Below are 18999 nucleotides of genomic sequence, written 5' to 3' on the forward strand. Positions count from 1 at the left end.
ATGGCTTTAACTGGTGGTGATGCAACAGTGAACCAACACTTTCAGAAGCCTGCCCTCTACAGAAGCACAGCTCCCACTACAACAACATCAAAGGCAATTTAGAGGAGGCTGCATCCCTCCTTGAAGGCTCAAAAATGTACTGAAACCTGAAAAAGAAGAAGAAGAAGAAGAAGAAGACTTGTGGGCTTGTGTTTTCCACCCCACATTTCTGCTTTGGTGCTCCCCTTGCATTTCCAGAAGTACAGCAGGTCCTCTGGAAACACTGCAGGGAGGAGTACGATATATACCCATGGGTGATGGTGGTATTCTTTTCCTATTTTTGTATGTACGATGCATAAAAGATAGTTGTGTAAAGGTAGGCTCGTGTACATGTGATGGATTGATTCTGTTTTTCACCACTTAATATATCCGGTAAGATGAAAACAGAGGGAATAAAGTTGTTCTTAACTTAATCTGACCATTTTAAACCCTGCAGTTTTTTCCATTCTTCGACCTTGTCAGGAAATAGACAAACTCATCTGCCGTGTAATCAGCACGAAGAATAAAAGCAGCCTAAACGAACGCGGTTGTCGGTGTTTTCACTCCTGCCACAAACGCTTGTTTCTTCATTACGCACATTCACTTGTCCCTTTAATATTTTTCTCTGCAATGGAAACTGCTCATCCACCATCATCAGTCTCCACTCTTTGATCTTGGGCTGGCTGCACGCATGCGCCCCTCATTGGCTCCTCTGCACTGTCTGGAGTAAGTTGGATGTGCGCTCCCCTCACTCGCATCCCGAAGGCGCCTCAAAAACTGTTGCGATGGGGAGGATCAGGAAAAACCACTTTGGGATTTTGACTTTTTCTTTACTAGTGACTTTTGTGTGGGCTCAAAGGTAATCTCGTTTTTTGCGTCTGTGTGTCTTGCATGCGATTTTAGCTCTGTGAACGCGTGCCTGGCGCGTGACATTAATGCGCTATTTTTTTAATATGTGGTTCTTTTCTTGCATTACACCACCCTTTTCTCCGCAGCATCAAGGATATCAAAGATCCGAGCAATATGCCTCTGGTAAAAGAAACAGTGGACAGGCTGATGAAAGGATACGACATTCGGTTGAGGCCAGATTTCGGAGGTAACGAGCAAATTGAAAACGGGAATGTCATGTTTTCACGCCCTCCTGACGTGCGATACATGTTTAATGAATCGCAAAATCTGCTTTCATTTACATAATTATCCCTTCACAGTCAAATAGGCCTTTCCGATTAGCCCATGAGAGATGATGTGCATATATTTCATATGATGATGGGGGGCTTTTAACGTGATCGATACCGCTCATCAATGTTTGATTACGCCGCTAAATAAATGAAATTAACATCATTTAAGCTCATCTGTGTATCAAGCGTGTAGGGGTTTTTTTTCTTGATCGGGCTGATGATGCACAAGCCTTCTGTAGGTGCGGGGTTCGGAGAGGAACCTGCACTGGCGTCACGAATTTGTTAAAATTTACATGATGGTGAGAATAATTCATGTCCCGTGTTAATGCCTCCTTTTTCACCACCCCCTTCCTTCCTTCACAGGTGCCCCGGTTGCTGTGGGGATGAATATAGACATAGCCAGCATAGACATGGTCTCAGAAGTCAACATGGTAGGTGAATCTTTATTATCATTACCGCCCGCTTCATGTTGCCAAATGTACCTGGCACGGCCGCTATATCCTCTGAAGTGAGCTATACTTATCATGGGGGCAGTATACGTGATGGAGCCAGGTCGTTAATTACATTTAGAGGTGGGGGGGATATAAAAAAAAATGTGAAGGCTTCCGTCCCCCCTCCTACTACCCCAAACACATCATCGCCATCCTCTCCTCAGTCTCCGCATTTGCAGTTCTGGTGTGTTGCTGCATTTGAATTCAAAACACACACTCACTGGCGCACTCGGACGCACAGCCCCGGCTGCGCGCACGGAGAGAGCTGCTTCTGTGTGTGTGTTTGTGTGCGTGTCACTGCTTCACGTTGTCAAGCCTCGGTGCTGTAATTTTGTTGCCTCTCTCTCACACACACGCACAAAACACGCAAAAAAAAAGGAGACCTAGAACACCACCTTTCCTCTAAATGCGCATAATTTCGCTCTTTTTAATTCAACGGCCAATCTCATCATCAACCTCTACACAAGCGATCTCCCCTCTATTTGTCAGATGACGTCAGCAATTTGTTATTAATAAATGTATAATCACACGACGGTGGAAAAGAACCCCCCCCCCCCCCCCCCCCCCCCCCCCACCACCACCACCACCACCACCATCACACACACACAAAAGAAGGAGGGTGTGTGTGTGTTTTAGTTCGGGGGTGCACAAAGATGTAGAACTTCTGCGACTTGGAGATAGGGCAGATGGGTGGGTGGGGGGGGGGATTTAAGCAGCCCATGCAAGAGCACCACCTATTGATCCGTGTGACTGACAGACAGACGGACCACTGCAGCACACATGACACTGCCAAGCAGTTTAAGCTACTTCACTGCAGCTGTAGGGCATCAAATACTGTCTGCCTCCATTGTAAAATTAGTGGTTTTGCTCATGGGAGGAGGGGGTGGGGGGTAATGAAAATATTAAGGCCATATTGAAGAAATCCGAGTGTGAGAAAAGATGATTTCTAAAGCAGCCTCTCTGCAGGGCAACATAATAGATGTGTTATATAAGAGCGTGAAAAACAAGTTTGCCACCAGGAATGGAAGGAGGTGTGTTTTCTATCATTAACAGAAGCTTTTTCTTTTTTCTTTTCCTTTTTTCTGAGCTGACGTCTAGTTCATTTTGCTTGTCAGATTTTGATTTGGCAGCCCGTTAAAGCCGCTGTGTCTGACGGTCGTTTGAAAGCGGACAGAGTGGGCTTTCTTTCTTTTTTTTCAGCAGATAGATACGACAGTGATGTGAGTTTGCTTTGGGTGGGGAAAAGCACTCAATGGTCAGAGCTTCTCCTTTGATGGAAATGATTCATTTTGGTGGAGGATGCTGCCAGAACGGAAGTGCCTTGGGGGTCCGGGGAGATTTGAAATAGAAACCCCTCACCAGCTTCCGCCTCTCCTTGTCTCTCTCCCTCCCTCTCACTCCCTTCCTCTTTCCCTTCTCCATCCTTCCCTCCCACCACATTGACTGGATCCCTGGATGTGACTCTGGACTCAGCAGCCATGTAATCTACCTCTGCCTTGCTCCAAAGGGTTATCTTACTTAAGAACTAGGCATCTGTGCAGGCATTCATCTGGAAAAAAACACTGCTTCATACATCCATGTGTGTGTGTGTGTGTGTGTGTGTGTGTGTGTGTGTCTGTGACAAAACACAAAAATGAGCGCAAACAGTGAATGGCGACTGACGTCATGCAACTCCCCGTGGCTATGAGAGAGCATTCATCTCTCTCATTTCTCAGAAAAGCTCTCCCTGCCAAATCGGCACAAGCGTCCCTCTGACACGACAGACAAATTTAGACAAAAAGAAAGGGGAAAAAAAGTTTAAGTTCTTGTGGACTTGTGCTACGTTGTGAAAAATCCTCCTTGCAACTTACATAACACGCTGGAATTTCCTCCTCCTCCTCCTTCTATCTTCACGTCCGGCTTCTCTTTGGTGCAGTAGAGGATAACAGCAGTTGACAAGATTGATCTCGGAGAAATCAATAATATCACCGTGCGCCATGATCACGAGGATGGAGTTGGTGACCTGTGCTTGGTGCAGGGCTGCTTTGATCTTCCTCATCAGGGGCAGCTTGCTTTTAAGATTAAAGTGCTGAGAGGGAAAACAACAAGGAGAGAGAGAAGCGAGGATGAAACTGGTGATGAAGGCGGCGAGGAGCGGGGTGGGAGGGATGTGAAGGTTACTGTGATCAGTTTCGGTATCTCCTCTAATGATATCTGCACACATGGTGTGAGCTGAACTAAAGTTGCTGCAGACCTTTGTGCCAGCACAGAAGATCAGGAGTGTCCTTCCTAAACGCACTGGCGCTTTTTTCCATTTTGACATCTAGTATTAGCACACGTGTGTATTCCTTGTCAGTTATTTTCAGCTTCCCCACTGAAATTATACAACCTTAAAACTTGTATCAAAACCCAAGATTTTTGTGGCAGAGTCACCTAATGAAATGGAAATTTTCTGCATGCTTGTGCATAATTCCCCACACTCTTTTGGAGGTCTGCTGTATTTTAAAGTAATCTATGGGACCTTTGTAGTCCAAGGTTTGGCTACAAACCACAAGTTTGTTATGACTTTGGTGCAGGGTAGGGGGTTAAAAACAGAGCAAATTAGATGACTGCAAATGTGCATCATGCAGTCTTGTCTAAACAGTGTCATCAGAGATAGCCACTGGAAAAACAGGCATCAAACAATGTCATGGACATTGTTTGATGCCTGTTTTTTTTTTTTTCTTCTGCCTGTAATGCCAAGCTGGCAGTTAGAAGAAAATTGATTTTTTGTAATTTGTGCAAGTGATCAAAATTAAAATGAAGAATGCAGAGATGTTAAACTTGTAATAGTTAAGCTGATTTTGAAGGTGCTGTCCACCTTCACCATCTTCAAGATCAAAAAATGTTCTGCAGGCTACCCTCAGAGCAAAGGCTAACTTTCTGAAAGCAAAACTGAAAGTCTAAAGATATATTCAGATGGGAATGATTTCTGAAGGAGCTTTTCTAGGGATAAATCCAACTTCATCCAAGTCATGTCTGTTTCCAAATGAATGCAGTTTGTGGAGGGGAAGGAAAATGGAGGAATCAGCTGTATGCAGGGCCATCTCCAGGATGTTTTCATAAGGGTGGCCATATGGGGGCCACTGAAAGTATTTGGGGTGGCACACCAAAAACATAATTTCCAGTTTTATTATGCTGTTGTCAAGTATAGGTTACCTGAAAAATATGACAACAAAGATACAAAAAAAGGTAATAATCTGTGTTAATTGATTGACTGATTGACTGATTGGGAGTCCCAGGCATCACTTTAATAATTCTCAGTATTAGATCGTGTAAGAGTGTGAACTGTTACCTCTCCAGGGATTGGCACCAGCTTTTCTGCAACCTTATTACATTATTACCAACATAGGACAGGAAGGGGAGGGCAGCAAATTTTGCGGGGTGGCCAATGCCCCCACCCCCGGTGGCACCCCTGGCTGTAGGAAGTGATCTTGAAATCAGCTGTTTGTGTGCAGGCCCGCTTTCATGGTGGTGTGCAGCACTGGGTTGCAGACAGCTGCTCGCTCCTCTAATTAACGCTAAAAACGCCTCTGGTGGAGAATGAACTCTGCATTTTGAACGGGGGGTGGCTGATTGAAGACATTGTGGCATTTTTGTTTTATTTTATTTATTTATTTTTTGCTCTGACATGAAAGCCATGGCGGTTGTGGGAATTGTAGTTTTGCTGCTCCTCTTGCTGTTTCAGTGCCTGTTCACATGTGTTTGTGCCACAGCTGTGAAGTAGTATACATGTATGTATATATATATATATATATATATATATATATATATATATATATATATATATATATATATATATATATATATATATATATATATATATATATATTTGCACATTCTTGTGCGGTCTGCAGCACTGGCCTGCTCAGGCTCAAAGGTCAGCCATGTTGTGGGGCCATAAAAATGTGCAGGTCAGTCAGCGCTGTGGTAGCAGCCTCGCCTGCATGACATTACAAATGTGCTATTTTGAGAGGAAAGTGTCCTCCGAGTCCGAGGTGTGACCACACATCTTTGCTGGGTGGGCTGTGCTGACTCACTGGGGTTAGTGCAAAATATGGCACAGATATGATATCATGGCCGAGACCCCCAACCCCAACCCTACTCCACGGTTTATCAATGTCTGTCTGTCTGTCCTCTCCATCACTCATCTCCCTCACTTAGCAGCTGAAGTTTGATTTGCATAATGCTGTTTGTTTTTTCGCTGAAACCACAGATCCAGGAACCCAAACCCTGGTTACGGTGCATTAAAAAGTGTTCTGCACACAGCCGGTGCAGCTGATTAAATACAAGTCGAGTCTGTTGTCTCAGCAATGCATCAGCGCTGCATAATAATGCCTTCAGTATGCAATCCATATGTTGAGCATAGCTGTGCAATGCAAGGCAGGAATGGGGAGGAAGTTAAATGAGTATTTTCACTCCTCTTTTTTCCCCTCTTTTCCTTCCCGGTTGTTAATTACATGTAAAATACCTGAGGTTTGTGGTTGTTAAGAGGCACTGCCTGTACTATAATACTGTTCTCTGAATGTTAATTAGCTGGCTGTGAATTAAAAGATTTAAACAAACCAGCTGTGGTGGCTTCTGGGATGGAGGAATTAGTGGGGCGTGAGTGTAGCTTTTTATTAAGATCTTTATCCCGACTGGTGTGTTTCTTTACGTGAGTAACGGGATCTGGCCGTCAGATAACGGCGGCCGATGACCAGAGGGACAGGAACGGCTGTGCAGCACGTCCGTGTGATGCAGCTTCGCTTGTGTGTCTGTGAATTAGCAACCATTTTGATCTTGTTTGTCCAAACTGATCCTGTTCCATTTTATTTTCAGCTTGTGGAAAATAAGCTTGTGTTATTTTTACTCAGTGTTGCTATGACAACCCAGCCATTTCTTTTTCCTCTTTTTCTTCTTCTTTTTTTATATGGTGGATCCAATGAAGTCAAGGGGGAAAAGGCCTCTTTTTTTGTTGATGAGACTTTTTTGAGATTTTTCTATCACTTATATTCCAGATGAAGGTTGTTTTGACTTTGTTTTAGCATTTTGTTTTTAATTTCTATTTCTCTCCATCCATTTTCTTAACTTCTTATACACCTGGAGTCCTGGTTGTGGCTGGTTCAAAGCCTCTGGACACTCTGAACACCATCCCATCAACACAGAGACTCAGACAGGTGTTCACATCACACCTGGAGTCAGTTTAGGATCAAGCACTTAACCTAGGGAGAGCATGCCTGGTCCAAACCTCCAGATCACCAGAAGCTTCGAACCCACAACCCTCCCTGCTTATCATCTAAGCTGATTAAAAACTGATCGAGCTTCTGCGTGATGAATGGCTTTTAAAAAACCACCTAGTTACCTAAATTTGCACATTTTCATTCAGATATATTCACACCTTTCTACCATTTAAATACAAGAAAGACTTTTTTTTCATGTGTTGCTGCTTCAATTCTTCTTTCTGCCTTTGCTCTGCTGAGCTTTCCAAAAAAGCTTAAGAGAAGAATCCAGGTTATCCAGAACACTGTCATTAGTAATGCTGAGTGGACGCACACAGTAACAGATTAATATGGTAAGCAGTATAATTACAACAGCGCAAGAACAACACTTAATCCTGCAGCTTTCTTACATGCATGCCGGCTCTTCTGCCTTAATGTTTAGTCCATGGTCACTTAAACTGTTAAACCTAAGGTACTGTAAAGAGGCACACGAGCTTTATGCTACACCTAAAGGTAAAATCTGGCAAAACATACATTGTTAAATATGGAAAAGTATGCATATTTTGAACACTAGGAAGTTAGTGACTTAAATGGAAATGCAAACATTATGCCACGATTTTTTCCAACGGGACTTATATAATAACAGGAAATCGCTGCTTTGCTAATGTACTGAATGTTCTTATTATTAACTTACCCTTGTAGAGTCCCGCAGCATAACGTTGCACAAACTTTAAATTGGTTTTAATCTAATTTCATTGTGGCCAGTGCAAAGGGAAAAAAATCTAAGCTTCCTAAAGTGGGATGTAAGTTATCCAGCTCCATTAAAAGCCTTTAATGTGTTTTGATGACTCTGTTAATGATTCTGTCAGGCACTTTCTCCACTGAAACTAAGTAGCTGAAAAATGACCAACTGGAAAGAGAGTCATAAAGGCCATGTTGTCACTTCCCTCAGGATGTGCATGGCTGGCAACTCATTCAGAATGCACTTACAGCCCCCTTGACCCCTAATATTTAATTTGAAGACTGTACTTAACCAGAAACACAGATAGAGAACGACAAATGAATACGCTCAGCTTGACCAGTTGTTCTGGGTATGTGCCTCCGCTTGTAAATGCTGAGACGTCTGCAGACAAGCTCGTTATTCCCCAAATGTCCAGTTGTCTCCTCACACACAGTAGATTTTGTTATTAGCATATTCTTCCTGCTTTTGCTGGAGCGCCTGACAGCAGGACCAAGCACAGGAGAGCATTAGCAATATGGTGGACTTCTGTCTACTGCTGCAAAGCTGCAGAGAGACGAGGGAAAGGTGCACAAACCAAACATCCATGGATCAGTTTTTTTTTTTAGTATTATTTTTTATTTAATGTGTATATTTCACCACAGTGAAAATATCTTTAGCAAAAATTATTATTATTATTAGTATTATTAATAATAAAACTAGTCTTTTAATGAAGACAACGAACAAGTAAAAATGTTTTTTTCATAAATATTGTAATGTATTTATCATTGTGTGGGTATAAACCACAGAGAGGCTGACTGGTCTGTCGCAGAAAATGTTTGACAAAAAAAGGGAGTGCTGTATAGAAAGCATTATTAACAACAAGTACAAATTATATCCATCACATTTAATTATGTTTTACGGTGGGAATTAGTGCAGGACAGCGACTTAATAAATTATTAATTAGAAATTAATAAAGAACATGAAAGTGACTGTCTGTGGACGTGTCTTTTCACACACTGTAAAAAATTATCCCGTTGATTAAGAGTAAATACTGGCAACGGGGTTTCTCGTATTTTAGCGTTAGTTTCCTACTAAGTCTACACTGCAGCAAATCACCGTGGTAACACAAGCACACCCAATCACAGTAAACAGCTGTATTTTATTTGTATTACTGAGCAGCGTTCACGGTGCCTTATCGTTTTTTAAATTTGTTTTGTTTTTACAATTTTCTTAAGTAAAGTTACAGTTTCTTACTCCTTATGTTTATTATGTTATATGTATTATATAAAATCTAGTGAATTTTCACTATAATCAAGGTAGCAGGGTAGTCAGTGCAAAAGTATTTTTTATTTTTATTTTTTTAAGATTATCAAGGGAATTTCACCTTTACCTAAATAAATGTATGATAAATATCATCCTTTACTGTTGATTAGCAATTTCAATAAACCAAACCATTCTCTGGGAAAAAGGAGACTTGGAAAATAATGTCACCTAAAAATGAGTTCAATCTGAAAAGACAAAAACAAGTTTCAGGCACATACCATCACCCTTACCCCTTCCTAAACCTAATGTGACTGCTTTGCACAGACAGAACAGAGGAAGCAGTTTATATGTTTATGAAAAGTGAATGCTTAAAGTCAACTTTTCCTTCAAATCTAAATTTACAAACCCAGCAGTATATTGTGTTAAGCCCATCTATGTGCAGCCCCCTCTTATGTCGCTTGTGACAGCTGATGTAGTTGTAATGGAGGACTTGTAACAACCATAGTCTGTCAGATTTCTCAGGGAAACACAAATGTACTCCTTGTCACTCTGTCAGGTTCTTAATGGGGGTTTGTTAGCCCAGAAACATATCTGCAGCGAGACACTGTCACTGTGCACCCAGCCTTGATGTTTTTTCAAGTTAGCCGAGCCTCGTTTGTATGCTCTTTGTGTTTATGTATTCGGTGCTGTCGTGCCTTTTCTTTTAAATGTTGGTGCTCTCCACAAGATTTCTCCCTCACTGATGCTTACTGGGCTGTCTGTGTGATGTTAATGGAGTTTCTGAGAAGTGCTTGTGACAAGGAGATTGAAGGTCGCTCTGGAGACCAGTGCTCAAGCATGGGATGCTCCGACTAGCTGCAGCTTTTTTCTGGGTGCGGATTGGAGAAAAGTCAATCAGGATTTTCTCTCCTTACACAGCCCTAGTGACTGAATGCTAATATACAAGATGCAGAAACATATTTGTCAGATTTTCAAAGATAACCTCGTTATTTTTTTTAGGCTTTTGAGGGGTTTTTTGCATAAAAATAACATGGTTGTCCTGCTTATTTTACTGCACAGCACCTGCACAGCATGACTCAGCCAGCACTTCGTCTGTTACAAAACTGTTCCCTTGCAGTACTCTGTGTTGCAGATTTGGTTCTCAGGCTGCACTGAGAGAGAGAGAGGTGAGGCAGCTGTACTTTGTGTCTCTCTCTATGCTCAAGTGATGTCCAAGTCAAGGTAAACAGCACCATCTGCAAGGACGTAATTATGCTGCCATTTTACAGCACAGCCAGGAGGCAGCGTGCAGGCCCAGGTGTTCTCTGCGCATATCTATACTGTTAAAACCTCTAACGCACACACACAGAGGTCCTGCAAATATGCAAACTCAACACTTTAAAACGAGGACAGGCATCTTTAAAATCCAGGTTTTAGCATTCACATCGTTTGGTGTCCACTCCTCATCTAATCTGAGAGGTCACAGTCAGAAAAGTACATGTGTAACTGCCTCACTGTCACGCTGTCATGTCAGAAATCTTTATCTTTTTAGTAACACCTAAACTTTTCCTACTATGACAGGATAAAATGTCCGTTGTGAATATGTGACTCATTTAGTATCCGAGTACAGGAGACACTTCACAATGATTCAAAATCAGATTTTTATTTGTTGCCTACTATTGAGCGTTTACTGTTTATACGGGGAGTAGCGACAGATTTTGGTAACAGGCTGTTATTTTTATTATTTATTATTGTTTTATTCTAATCGGTGAATTAAAATAAAGCTGACTTTACTTTAGAATTGTAAAATTTGAAAATTAAAAACAGAAGTCTGGAATCAAAGTTTGAATTTTGTCAGAAAAATGTCAGAATTTTTTGTCTTTTTTTCATTTTTATTTTTTCAGTGGCCCCTGTCTTCTTCCATGAAAAGTGAACAAACTCTTATGAAAAAAATAAACTGAGCGTTGAAGCCAAACTGGGTTTTCTGAGATTTATTGAAAGAAACTCTGCAGAGGGATCAATACAGTACAGGCAGTCTTTGCATTAGCATCGATGCAGAAAAGGAAATTAGCAGCTCCTTTATGCTCATTGTGTGGATACAAACTGTGTGATCAGCTGTGGAGGGTTTTCTTCTCACTGTCACATAGGCGCCTGCTTGATAACAACGACACAGAAAGCGCCTCATGACCTCGAACACAGAAAACAGTCGGTTGTTTTTCCATCTTCTCACACTCTTTTTGTAAACACATGTTACAATCACATAAATGGGCTGAAATACACATTTTCCATTGTATCATCTAAAGACAACATGCTATGTTAACAGTCTGATTATTACTTAATTCATTATCTGAACTTACACCTAAACTTAAACAGTAGCAGTCCTTTGAGTGTGGCAATGCTCCTTGTTTAGAATATAATTAACTGAAACAAGTATGGAGGCTGAAAGTCCAGAAAACTCAGTGTGAACAAGTTAAATTGAATAATCACTATAACTGAAGTTAAATGCATCGTGTCATTTTAAGAAAGGACATTTCATTTTCAGTGTAATAATGCTGAAATGGACTGAAACTAATATCACCAGGTAATCACCAGAATTTGCTGGTTATCTTTCTGTTATATCTTCAGGACTCTTAAATCTTTAGGTTTTAGTTACTCGAGTAATTTCAAGTTGAGAGCTGGGACTGCAAACAAGAAAATCAAAAATAGGATAATGGCACTCCCGGTTCACACCAGTGACTCTATATTAAAGATGGACCTGGCAACTGTGACATCACCCTTTGGTTTATGGACTACCGTTTTTGTCGCCATCTTGGCTGTTGGAGGCAGAAGTAAGAATATTTGGACACAAACCTTCCTCACAGCAGTTTATCAGGACCTTTTAATCTAATGATTTGTGTTTCTGGGCACAAATTTGGCATCATTTTGTTTGCCTCAATATAAAATTCCCATCATGAACACAACTTTTCATCAGCCCACTGTCATATGTACTGATTTAATTCCATTTTCACTATGTTAATATTTTCCACAGTCTTCATTCGGAAGGTGGAGGGGTTTGTGGCTGTGGAGCCGATTAATTCACTGTTAACACCAGAGACTCAAATTTGAGCTACAGACTTTTCAGATGTAATTTCTGTCATTTTTAAATATGTTATTGATTAACGCTTAACGTTAATGCATGACATTTGATACATTTGTTTTTGAGAGATCAGAGTGATTTTTTTCTCTAGAACAACATAAATAAATTACACCATAAATTGCACACAAAAAATGCTGGATGCAGCAAAAATTATGCAAACTAAAACTAATATATGCAAATACACACACACACACACACACACACACACACACACACACACACACACACACACACACAGCACATTACTTACAAATACACACTTACTGACACAAAGAAACCCGACAATTTGTGTTCATGAACCACAGCAGTTCGAGAAAAGTTGCATAGCTAAATTATTAACATCTCTAACGTTTGCTTGGTTAGCAAGGTGCATACACAGACTTGCTATTGCTATTATCCGAGTTATTCTGAGTGTTTTTGAGTTGCAGCTGGGGCTTTAAAAGCAAGGACACTGCCTCAGCAGAATATCTAGTAGTGATCAGATGGACTGCACTGGTGCAAAGGTGGGCATTTTAACATGGAGGTCTATGGGGATTGACTCACATTTGAAGCTAGCCTCAAGTGGCCACGTGAGGAACTGCAGTTTGTTGTCTTTATTACTTAGCCTCCTTGTCACATTGTGACTTTATCCACCAAAATGTCTTGAGGTGTTTCTCTCTGCAAGACTGACACCACATTAACAGAAAGTTTCCACAACAATAATTTCTGTAACCATCTTCTCAGACTGGGTTAATATTATGTGTTATTTCTTTTATAATTCTGCTAAAGAGAGGCCTGTTTGTTTTCCTGCGATAAAGACAGGAGTGTATCACAGGATGTGCTGCCTGGGTTTGTGATGTACTCTGAGCCTGCAGGCAGCAGCTAACGATCCCAAAGGTGATAGAGATATCCGATCGACAGGCTGATAATGAGACAGAGAGGGAGCGAGTGTGAGAGGAGGGTTCAGTGGGAACCCTTGTAAAACAGGATAAGGAAGCAGCTGTCCTCGCGTGACTTTTTTTTATTTCTGAAAAAGAAAAAATCAAGATGGCAGAATCTGGTGTATTTTTAGATGGCCTTTTTTACACTAATACTTCGGTCGGGCACGCTGCACACAGTGAATTTAGTGTTCAGTGGCAACTGTGCGGCAGCGTCACGCCAATGTGTTCTGATGGGGCTCTGAAACATAGAAACACGGCGATAAGTGATGATGATGGCTGCTTGGAGTAAAAGCTCAAGGGCCTTGTTTCATGGACCGTATTTTTTAATTTGTTTTCCCACTCGCTGATTGCACTGCAACACACTGTAACCAAGCAGATCCGACTGCAGTGCTGTTTTTCGCTGTGGCTGTGTGTGGGTGTGAGTCTGTTTTTAAGAGTGAGAAGCAGAGAAAAGATACACACGGAGAGGGAGGAGGAGGAGGTACGGTTTTCTACCACATCTCTGAGCATGTGTAAAAACAAACTGTACAGTATAAATACTGATTTTTTCCCCCTCCCCACTAAGGTTAAATCTGGAAAAGTCTCCCCTGAATCTCAGTCGCTGTGATTGTTTATTATGCAAAGTCAGAACATAAAAAGAGAGAGCGAGGGAGAAAGCCCCAGCTGCAGATATCTACCAGGAGTTTGCATTAAAGAGGGTATTGTCTCTGTAAAGCAGAAGGCAGCTTCATTCGCTCAAGTGGAAGCAGATATTTTTAGCATGAGACAATAGTCAGCCAGCTGAGAAAGTTGCCCTCTGGTTATGGTCTAAAAATTAATGGAGGATAGTTGAATATTAACCCCCCAACCCCGGCCACCACGGGCCCCCTAGTGCAGGCTGTGGCCTTTCAGACCACCGACGACCTTTTGGCTGACCTTCTCACTATGCAGAGCCCATGAAAACATGCCATGGCTCAGACATGAGCGTGACATGACATCCCGGTAGAGCTTTATGTGCTCCCCGGTTGAGATGGTGATGAAAATAAAACATATATAAAAAAAATGTACAATGAGTTTGACTGTGGCGTTAAATGTAGTTCACCTCTGTTTGGCAGGACTACACCTTGACAATGTACTTCCAGCAAGCGTGGCGGGACAAGCGGCTCTCCTACTCTGAGATTGCTTACAACCTGACTCTGGATAACCGAGTGGCTGACCAGCTGTGGGTCCCTGACACCTATTTCCTCAACGACAAGAAGTCCTTTGTGCATGGCGTCACAGTGAAGAACAGGATGATTCGTCTCCACCCTGATGGAACGGTGCTGTACGGACTCAGGTAAGACTTTTATGTGTCATAGCTGTGTCTTTATGAATTGTTTTTATTGGCAAATGATCTGGTTGGACCACAAAAAAGAAAAAAAAGTAAGAAAATAAGAGAAGATATTTCAGCCTCTCCAAACTCTACTCAGAGCAGTCAAGCTGCACTTTTCATACGCAATGAGGGATTATTACGAGGCCGCCCATGGTGCCGCTTTCTGAGATGATTAACAAGGTTGAAAAGAAGAGGCAACATGGAGGCCAAGCGAGGCAGGTGTGTTTGTGTAGCGCTGCTCAACAAGAAGGCATTTTAAAATAAAACCCAGGGTTATATATATATTGAAAAAGGCAGTGTTTTCAAAGAATAACCTAAATCTGATTATTAAAAAAGCTGATATGACACAAAATTAACACCTGTTAAAGTAAGAAAAAGTGCAAATGTGTGTATTTCCTGTTTTTTTTCCCGCTTCTTTATTGATATCAAAGGATTGGTGATTGTGTTTGGGCACAGAAAGGTTACGTTTGACTGTTTAAGTTAGAGTTCAGTGATTTCAATCATCTATACCACTGACTTATTGACTTTCCATGCTAACGTCATCGAATTAATTGCACACAAGCCACAAATCTAAAAAAAAATAACACCCCGGGTCGTAATGAAGTATAGAAGGTGTGTATAGGAGGAACTATATGCACTTGTACTGTAGCCTTTCATATCTCCTGATGATCATCAATAATAAAAAGCTGAACTGACTCTGATTGTGTGCAGCCCATCTACACGATGTGTCTTTGTGGCGCAGGGCTGCGATGCCTCTGAGGATGCTGTCATCCATAATTGATAAAGTCATAATCAATAATGTAGCAGTTCAATACAAACACTGAATCTGTATTTGTACTGACGTTGCGTATTTGACTGCATATGCTAACGCAACCCGTCCATCACTGTGCCGCTGCCTCCTCTGATCTGTCACCGCCTTTTCGTGTGCGTGTGTGTTCATGCATGTGTGTGTGTTAAAAGCTGAGGTTATTGTTGCTAATTCAAGATGTTGCAGTCGTTCCCTCTCTTGACTGAGATGCCCTTCTTGCGCAAAGGCTGCTTAAAAAATTTAAGTATCTGCACTGCACCACATTATTCATCGCTACATTTTGTCTCAACAGTCGAGAAATGTAATTCCGAACACTCTGACTCAATTATATAAGCCTAACACATATTTTTTGCATAACAGCCAAAAAGCAATGAAAGCCAGGGGAGTTGTAAGAGTGTTGTGAAATTTTAAGGGGGTGTGCGCAGCAGAGACATGTGGTTTTTACCTCGGATGCGTTGTCCTTGTCAGTTCTTCTCCGTTATTTGGTTCGTGGGTTTGGTCCAGGTTTTATTTGATGCTAGCGAGTCCAGACACAAGCTGCTGTCAGAGTCAGCCCGGCCAGATGCTTGCGTGCTCTGAGCACACTGACACGTACCTGTAGAGACGGGTCAGCTGGTTGCAACAACACAGCTTTAGTGGGTGTGGAGAAGATGGCTAACTGAGAGTCTATAGGAAAGAGGATGTATGTGAGCACACATCCTGTCAGAGGTCCGGGGATGTGAATTCATTCAAGGCATGTCATCGGGGTAAAGGTCAGCAGTGGTGGAAGAAGTTTTAGTTAAGAGTTAAAGTAAAAAGGAAACAGTAAAGGGGAGAACATTTTAAAATTGTGCTGCAGAAAGAGCATAAAATTATATCAGCATGTTATGACAAATTAAAAACGGATGCATTATTAAGTAAGAAAGCTTTTACTGTGGATACTAGTCATTTTGACAATAAAATTCACTTTCTTTACACACTGCTGTTTAATTCATACCACTGCATCATATGTCTGAAGCTGACTGACTGTAGCTAAAATATAAAAAAAAGGAAAAGTGGAGTAACTACAGTTGTCAAATACATGTATCTGAGTAAAAAGTAGAGACGAAATGTTTCCAAGTAGTTCCACCATAATTACTGCCCCTGAAAGCCATTTCCTAATTATTTATAAACATGTAAACTGTGAAAGGGACCACTCTCATGAGTAAATCTATATGTATGTAGGACATAAACATTAACTATTGATGTAAAAGTACATTGAAGAATCGGAGGGTAATTAAAATTATTGCAGCTGTGCCTTTGAAATCTTGTAATCTTGTTGCTTTTGAAATGGTTGCTTTAGCCATGAGGACCAGGTCTTACAGGTAGTAGCACTCTTCAGTGCAGCTTAGGTTTGTCAAAAAGGCGATGAGTGTGTTATCAGTTTGCAGCTGAGTAGGGTCAAGGTCACAATTCCATGTAAACTGGTTGTGAATGAATAAATCGCAGGAAATCATAAACCTTTTGCTGTCAGTTGCCGTCTGCATATACAGAAATCCACATGAAAGTGAAAAACCACACTGTTTACCTACTTCCACTCAGTGTCCAGCCAGAATCTCTGAAATTCAGAAATTCCTCCAAAAACAGTAACATAGTTTCTTCAGGACAGTGATTCAACTGCAACATGACAAAGACAACCTTGGCAACCTTGCTCTGACATAATAGAACCAGAATACAACCAGTTGGCAACTAGTCTAAGTCTCCTACTGCAAAGAGATGCATTGCAGATAAGTTGTATCCATTAGCACAGACTGACTCAGATTGATCCCGATGTGTTTATAATCTCTCTGCTTGTATAAATTTTAAATACATTTTTGCAAATCTTAGCTGATTTTTCTGAAAGTGAGTCAGATGACAAGTGTTTGGAGACAGGTTGCCTCCCATCAGGCGACCTGTGCAATCATCTTGCAATCTTAAGTGGTCCCCCAGTGGCTGAGGACTTTGGATACTCATCTACTTGCAAGCCATTGCATTTTTAAAAAAAAATTAAATGCAATCATCCAGCAACCACCAATTTTTCCAAGTCAAGTGTATTTTTGTTTTTTTCTATTTTGATTTGCAGCAATGTGACAATCAAAAAGTCATTGACTTCAGTGATTAATATCCACTGGCAGTATGGAGTGGGTGGGTCCCACTTTTCTGTTTTATTATGTGGATAAACTCTACACAGCACTTCCAGAGGCCTCCAGTGGCACACCTGCCAATTTTGAACTAAACTGCATGAATGGCTGTTAAACATCACAAACATACAGAGATTTCTTCATTTCCTCATTTATTAGAGCAAGTTTTGCATTATGAAGAATGAAGAAGGTAGGAAACTAAAAGATGTCATTTAGAAATCTATGGGTGCTGACATGTTTATGGAGCGGTGCGGTCAGGATATCTTCACCTCTGCTGTGATATTAAATCACGGGAGTAGATGAAGCCACATGCAGGACACAGCGACTCTCTTATTCAATCTGCACAATATAAACACAGAAAAACTCAACCAAACAACCGTCTGTAAACGTTTAAATACATTTTAAATTTATTCTAAAATCTACCGACTGGTCTGCTGACTCAGCCTCTGGATAGAGCAAACTAATTTTGGCAAGTAATAATTGCCAGCTAATAGTCATCACATGCCATCCTTCTAATGCAAGTAAAGCCTGCTCAAGGTGACTTATCTTATAATGCTTGAACTACAGACTGAAAACCAGAAAGCTTCCTGCCCCTATAATTTTACCCCCTTACTATATGCTGAATCTCTCTTTTTGGAGATTAAGCTAAAATGTTTGACTATAAAATATCAGGTAATATTGCTAAATCCTTAGATAATGAGGGGCAAAAGTAAACATATTATTGATCTTGCAGGAGGAGTATTTGTGCTGAGCTGAAACCAGCTAACACGCTAACTGGCAAACACCAGTAGGTTAAACTGTTTAGTTTGCAGGAGATGTGTGTGTCTGTGTGTGCAGTTTGTGTCTCTGGGTACATGTGCGTGTGAATGAGTGAGTGTTATTTTCAGGGGTGCACACGAAGGAGGAAGAGTGAGGGTGTTGTTTACTCCTTATTCTGTGGATATATAGTGCATCCCAATCCTGCCAAATCCTGGTCTTCAATTACCAGGAGGAGCAGAAAATTACAACAGTGCTCCCAACTGTCACTTTAGAGCTCGGTTTGACTCTCGGGGAGAGGCAGTCTGATCTAATTACCCAGCCCCTGAAAAGGCTCAGCCAATAACACAGATACCGCCCAGGCTGCGAGGAAAAAACACACATATACACACACAACAGGAAAACACAAACTCCACTTAGCTTTTCATTTTATGCAGGAATGGAGGAAAAAATGAAAAAGAAATATAGACACCGAGTGCGTGACTCGTGCTGTATGTCGCTCCACATTGGCATACAGAGAGAGACTGAGCCGAAGAGGGAGAAAGAGACGTGAAGGTCAGACTTCATTCAAAATGGAGAAATTATTAGGATTCTCCCCACTCCCTCTCCACCCTCCCTCCTTTCTCTGTGAATATTGTAACTCCTTTTGTGTTGTGAGAGGACACATCCTTGTGCTTTGGAGACTGACGTCGTCTTCTGTCAGGCCGAGGAACGTTTCTGCTCTGCAGCTAAAATGCACAATGATATCCCGTGCGAATGCTGTCAATGGGATCACTTTTAGAGTTATCTCCTTCTGAAGTTACAGATCAGGCGAGAGGGAAACGTAGAAACCTCTTTATTTTTCCTGCTTTTTGATTGGATGTGCTCTGTGACCTGCCTGAGCAGGAAGAGACAATCCTGCATGTGTTAGCTCAGCTCAACATGGGCTCTCTATCCAAAATGGAGGAAGCTTCTCCATCTTAATTTAACTTCTGAAATGATCTTTCTATTTTTTTCTCCTGATGCCTGCATGCATGATAAA

The 18999-nt window shown here is 41.4% G+C and overlaps 1 protein-coding gene across 2 annotated transcripts in view; it reads left to right on the forward strand.

Moving 5' to 3' along the window:
* Window positions 1-743: 743 nt before the first annotated feature.
* Window positions 744-18999, forward strand: part of gabrb2a (gamma-aminobutyric acid type A receptor subunit beta2a) — a 33325-nt gene continuing 15069 nt past the window's right edge. For both annotated transcript variants that reach the window (XM_080901765.1, XM_080901766.1), the window contains exons 1-4: window positions 744-877; window positions 1014-1114; window positions 1560-1627; window positions 14020-14240. In XM_080901765.1, the coding sequence (XP_080757891.1) occupies window positions 804-877; window positions 1014-1114; window positions 1560-1627; window positions 14020-14240 (464 nt within the window). In that variant the 5' untranslated portion in view covers window positions 744-803. The remainder of the gene's footprint in view (window positions 878-1013; window positions 1115-1559; window positions 1628-14019; window positions 14241-18999) is intronic.

This window comes from Rhamphochromis sp. 'chilingali' (genome assembly GCF_963969265.1).
Source record: "Rhamphochromis sp. 'chilingali' genome assembly, chromosome: 13".
Taxonomy (NCBI): domain Eukaryota; kingdom Metazoa; phylum Chordata; class Actinopteri; order Cichliformes; family Cichlidae; genus Rhamphochromis; species Rhamphochromis sp. 'chilingali'.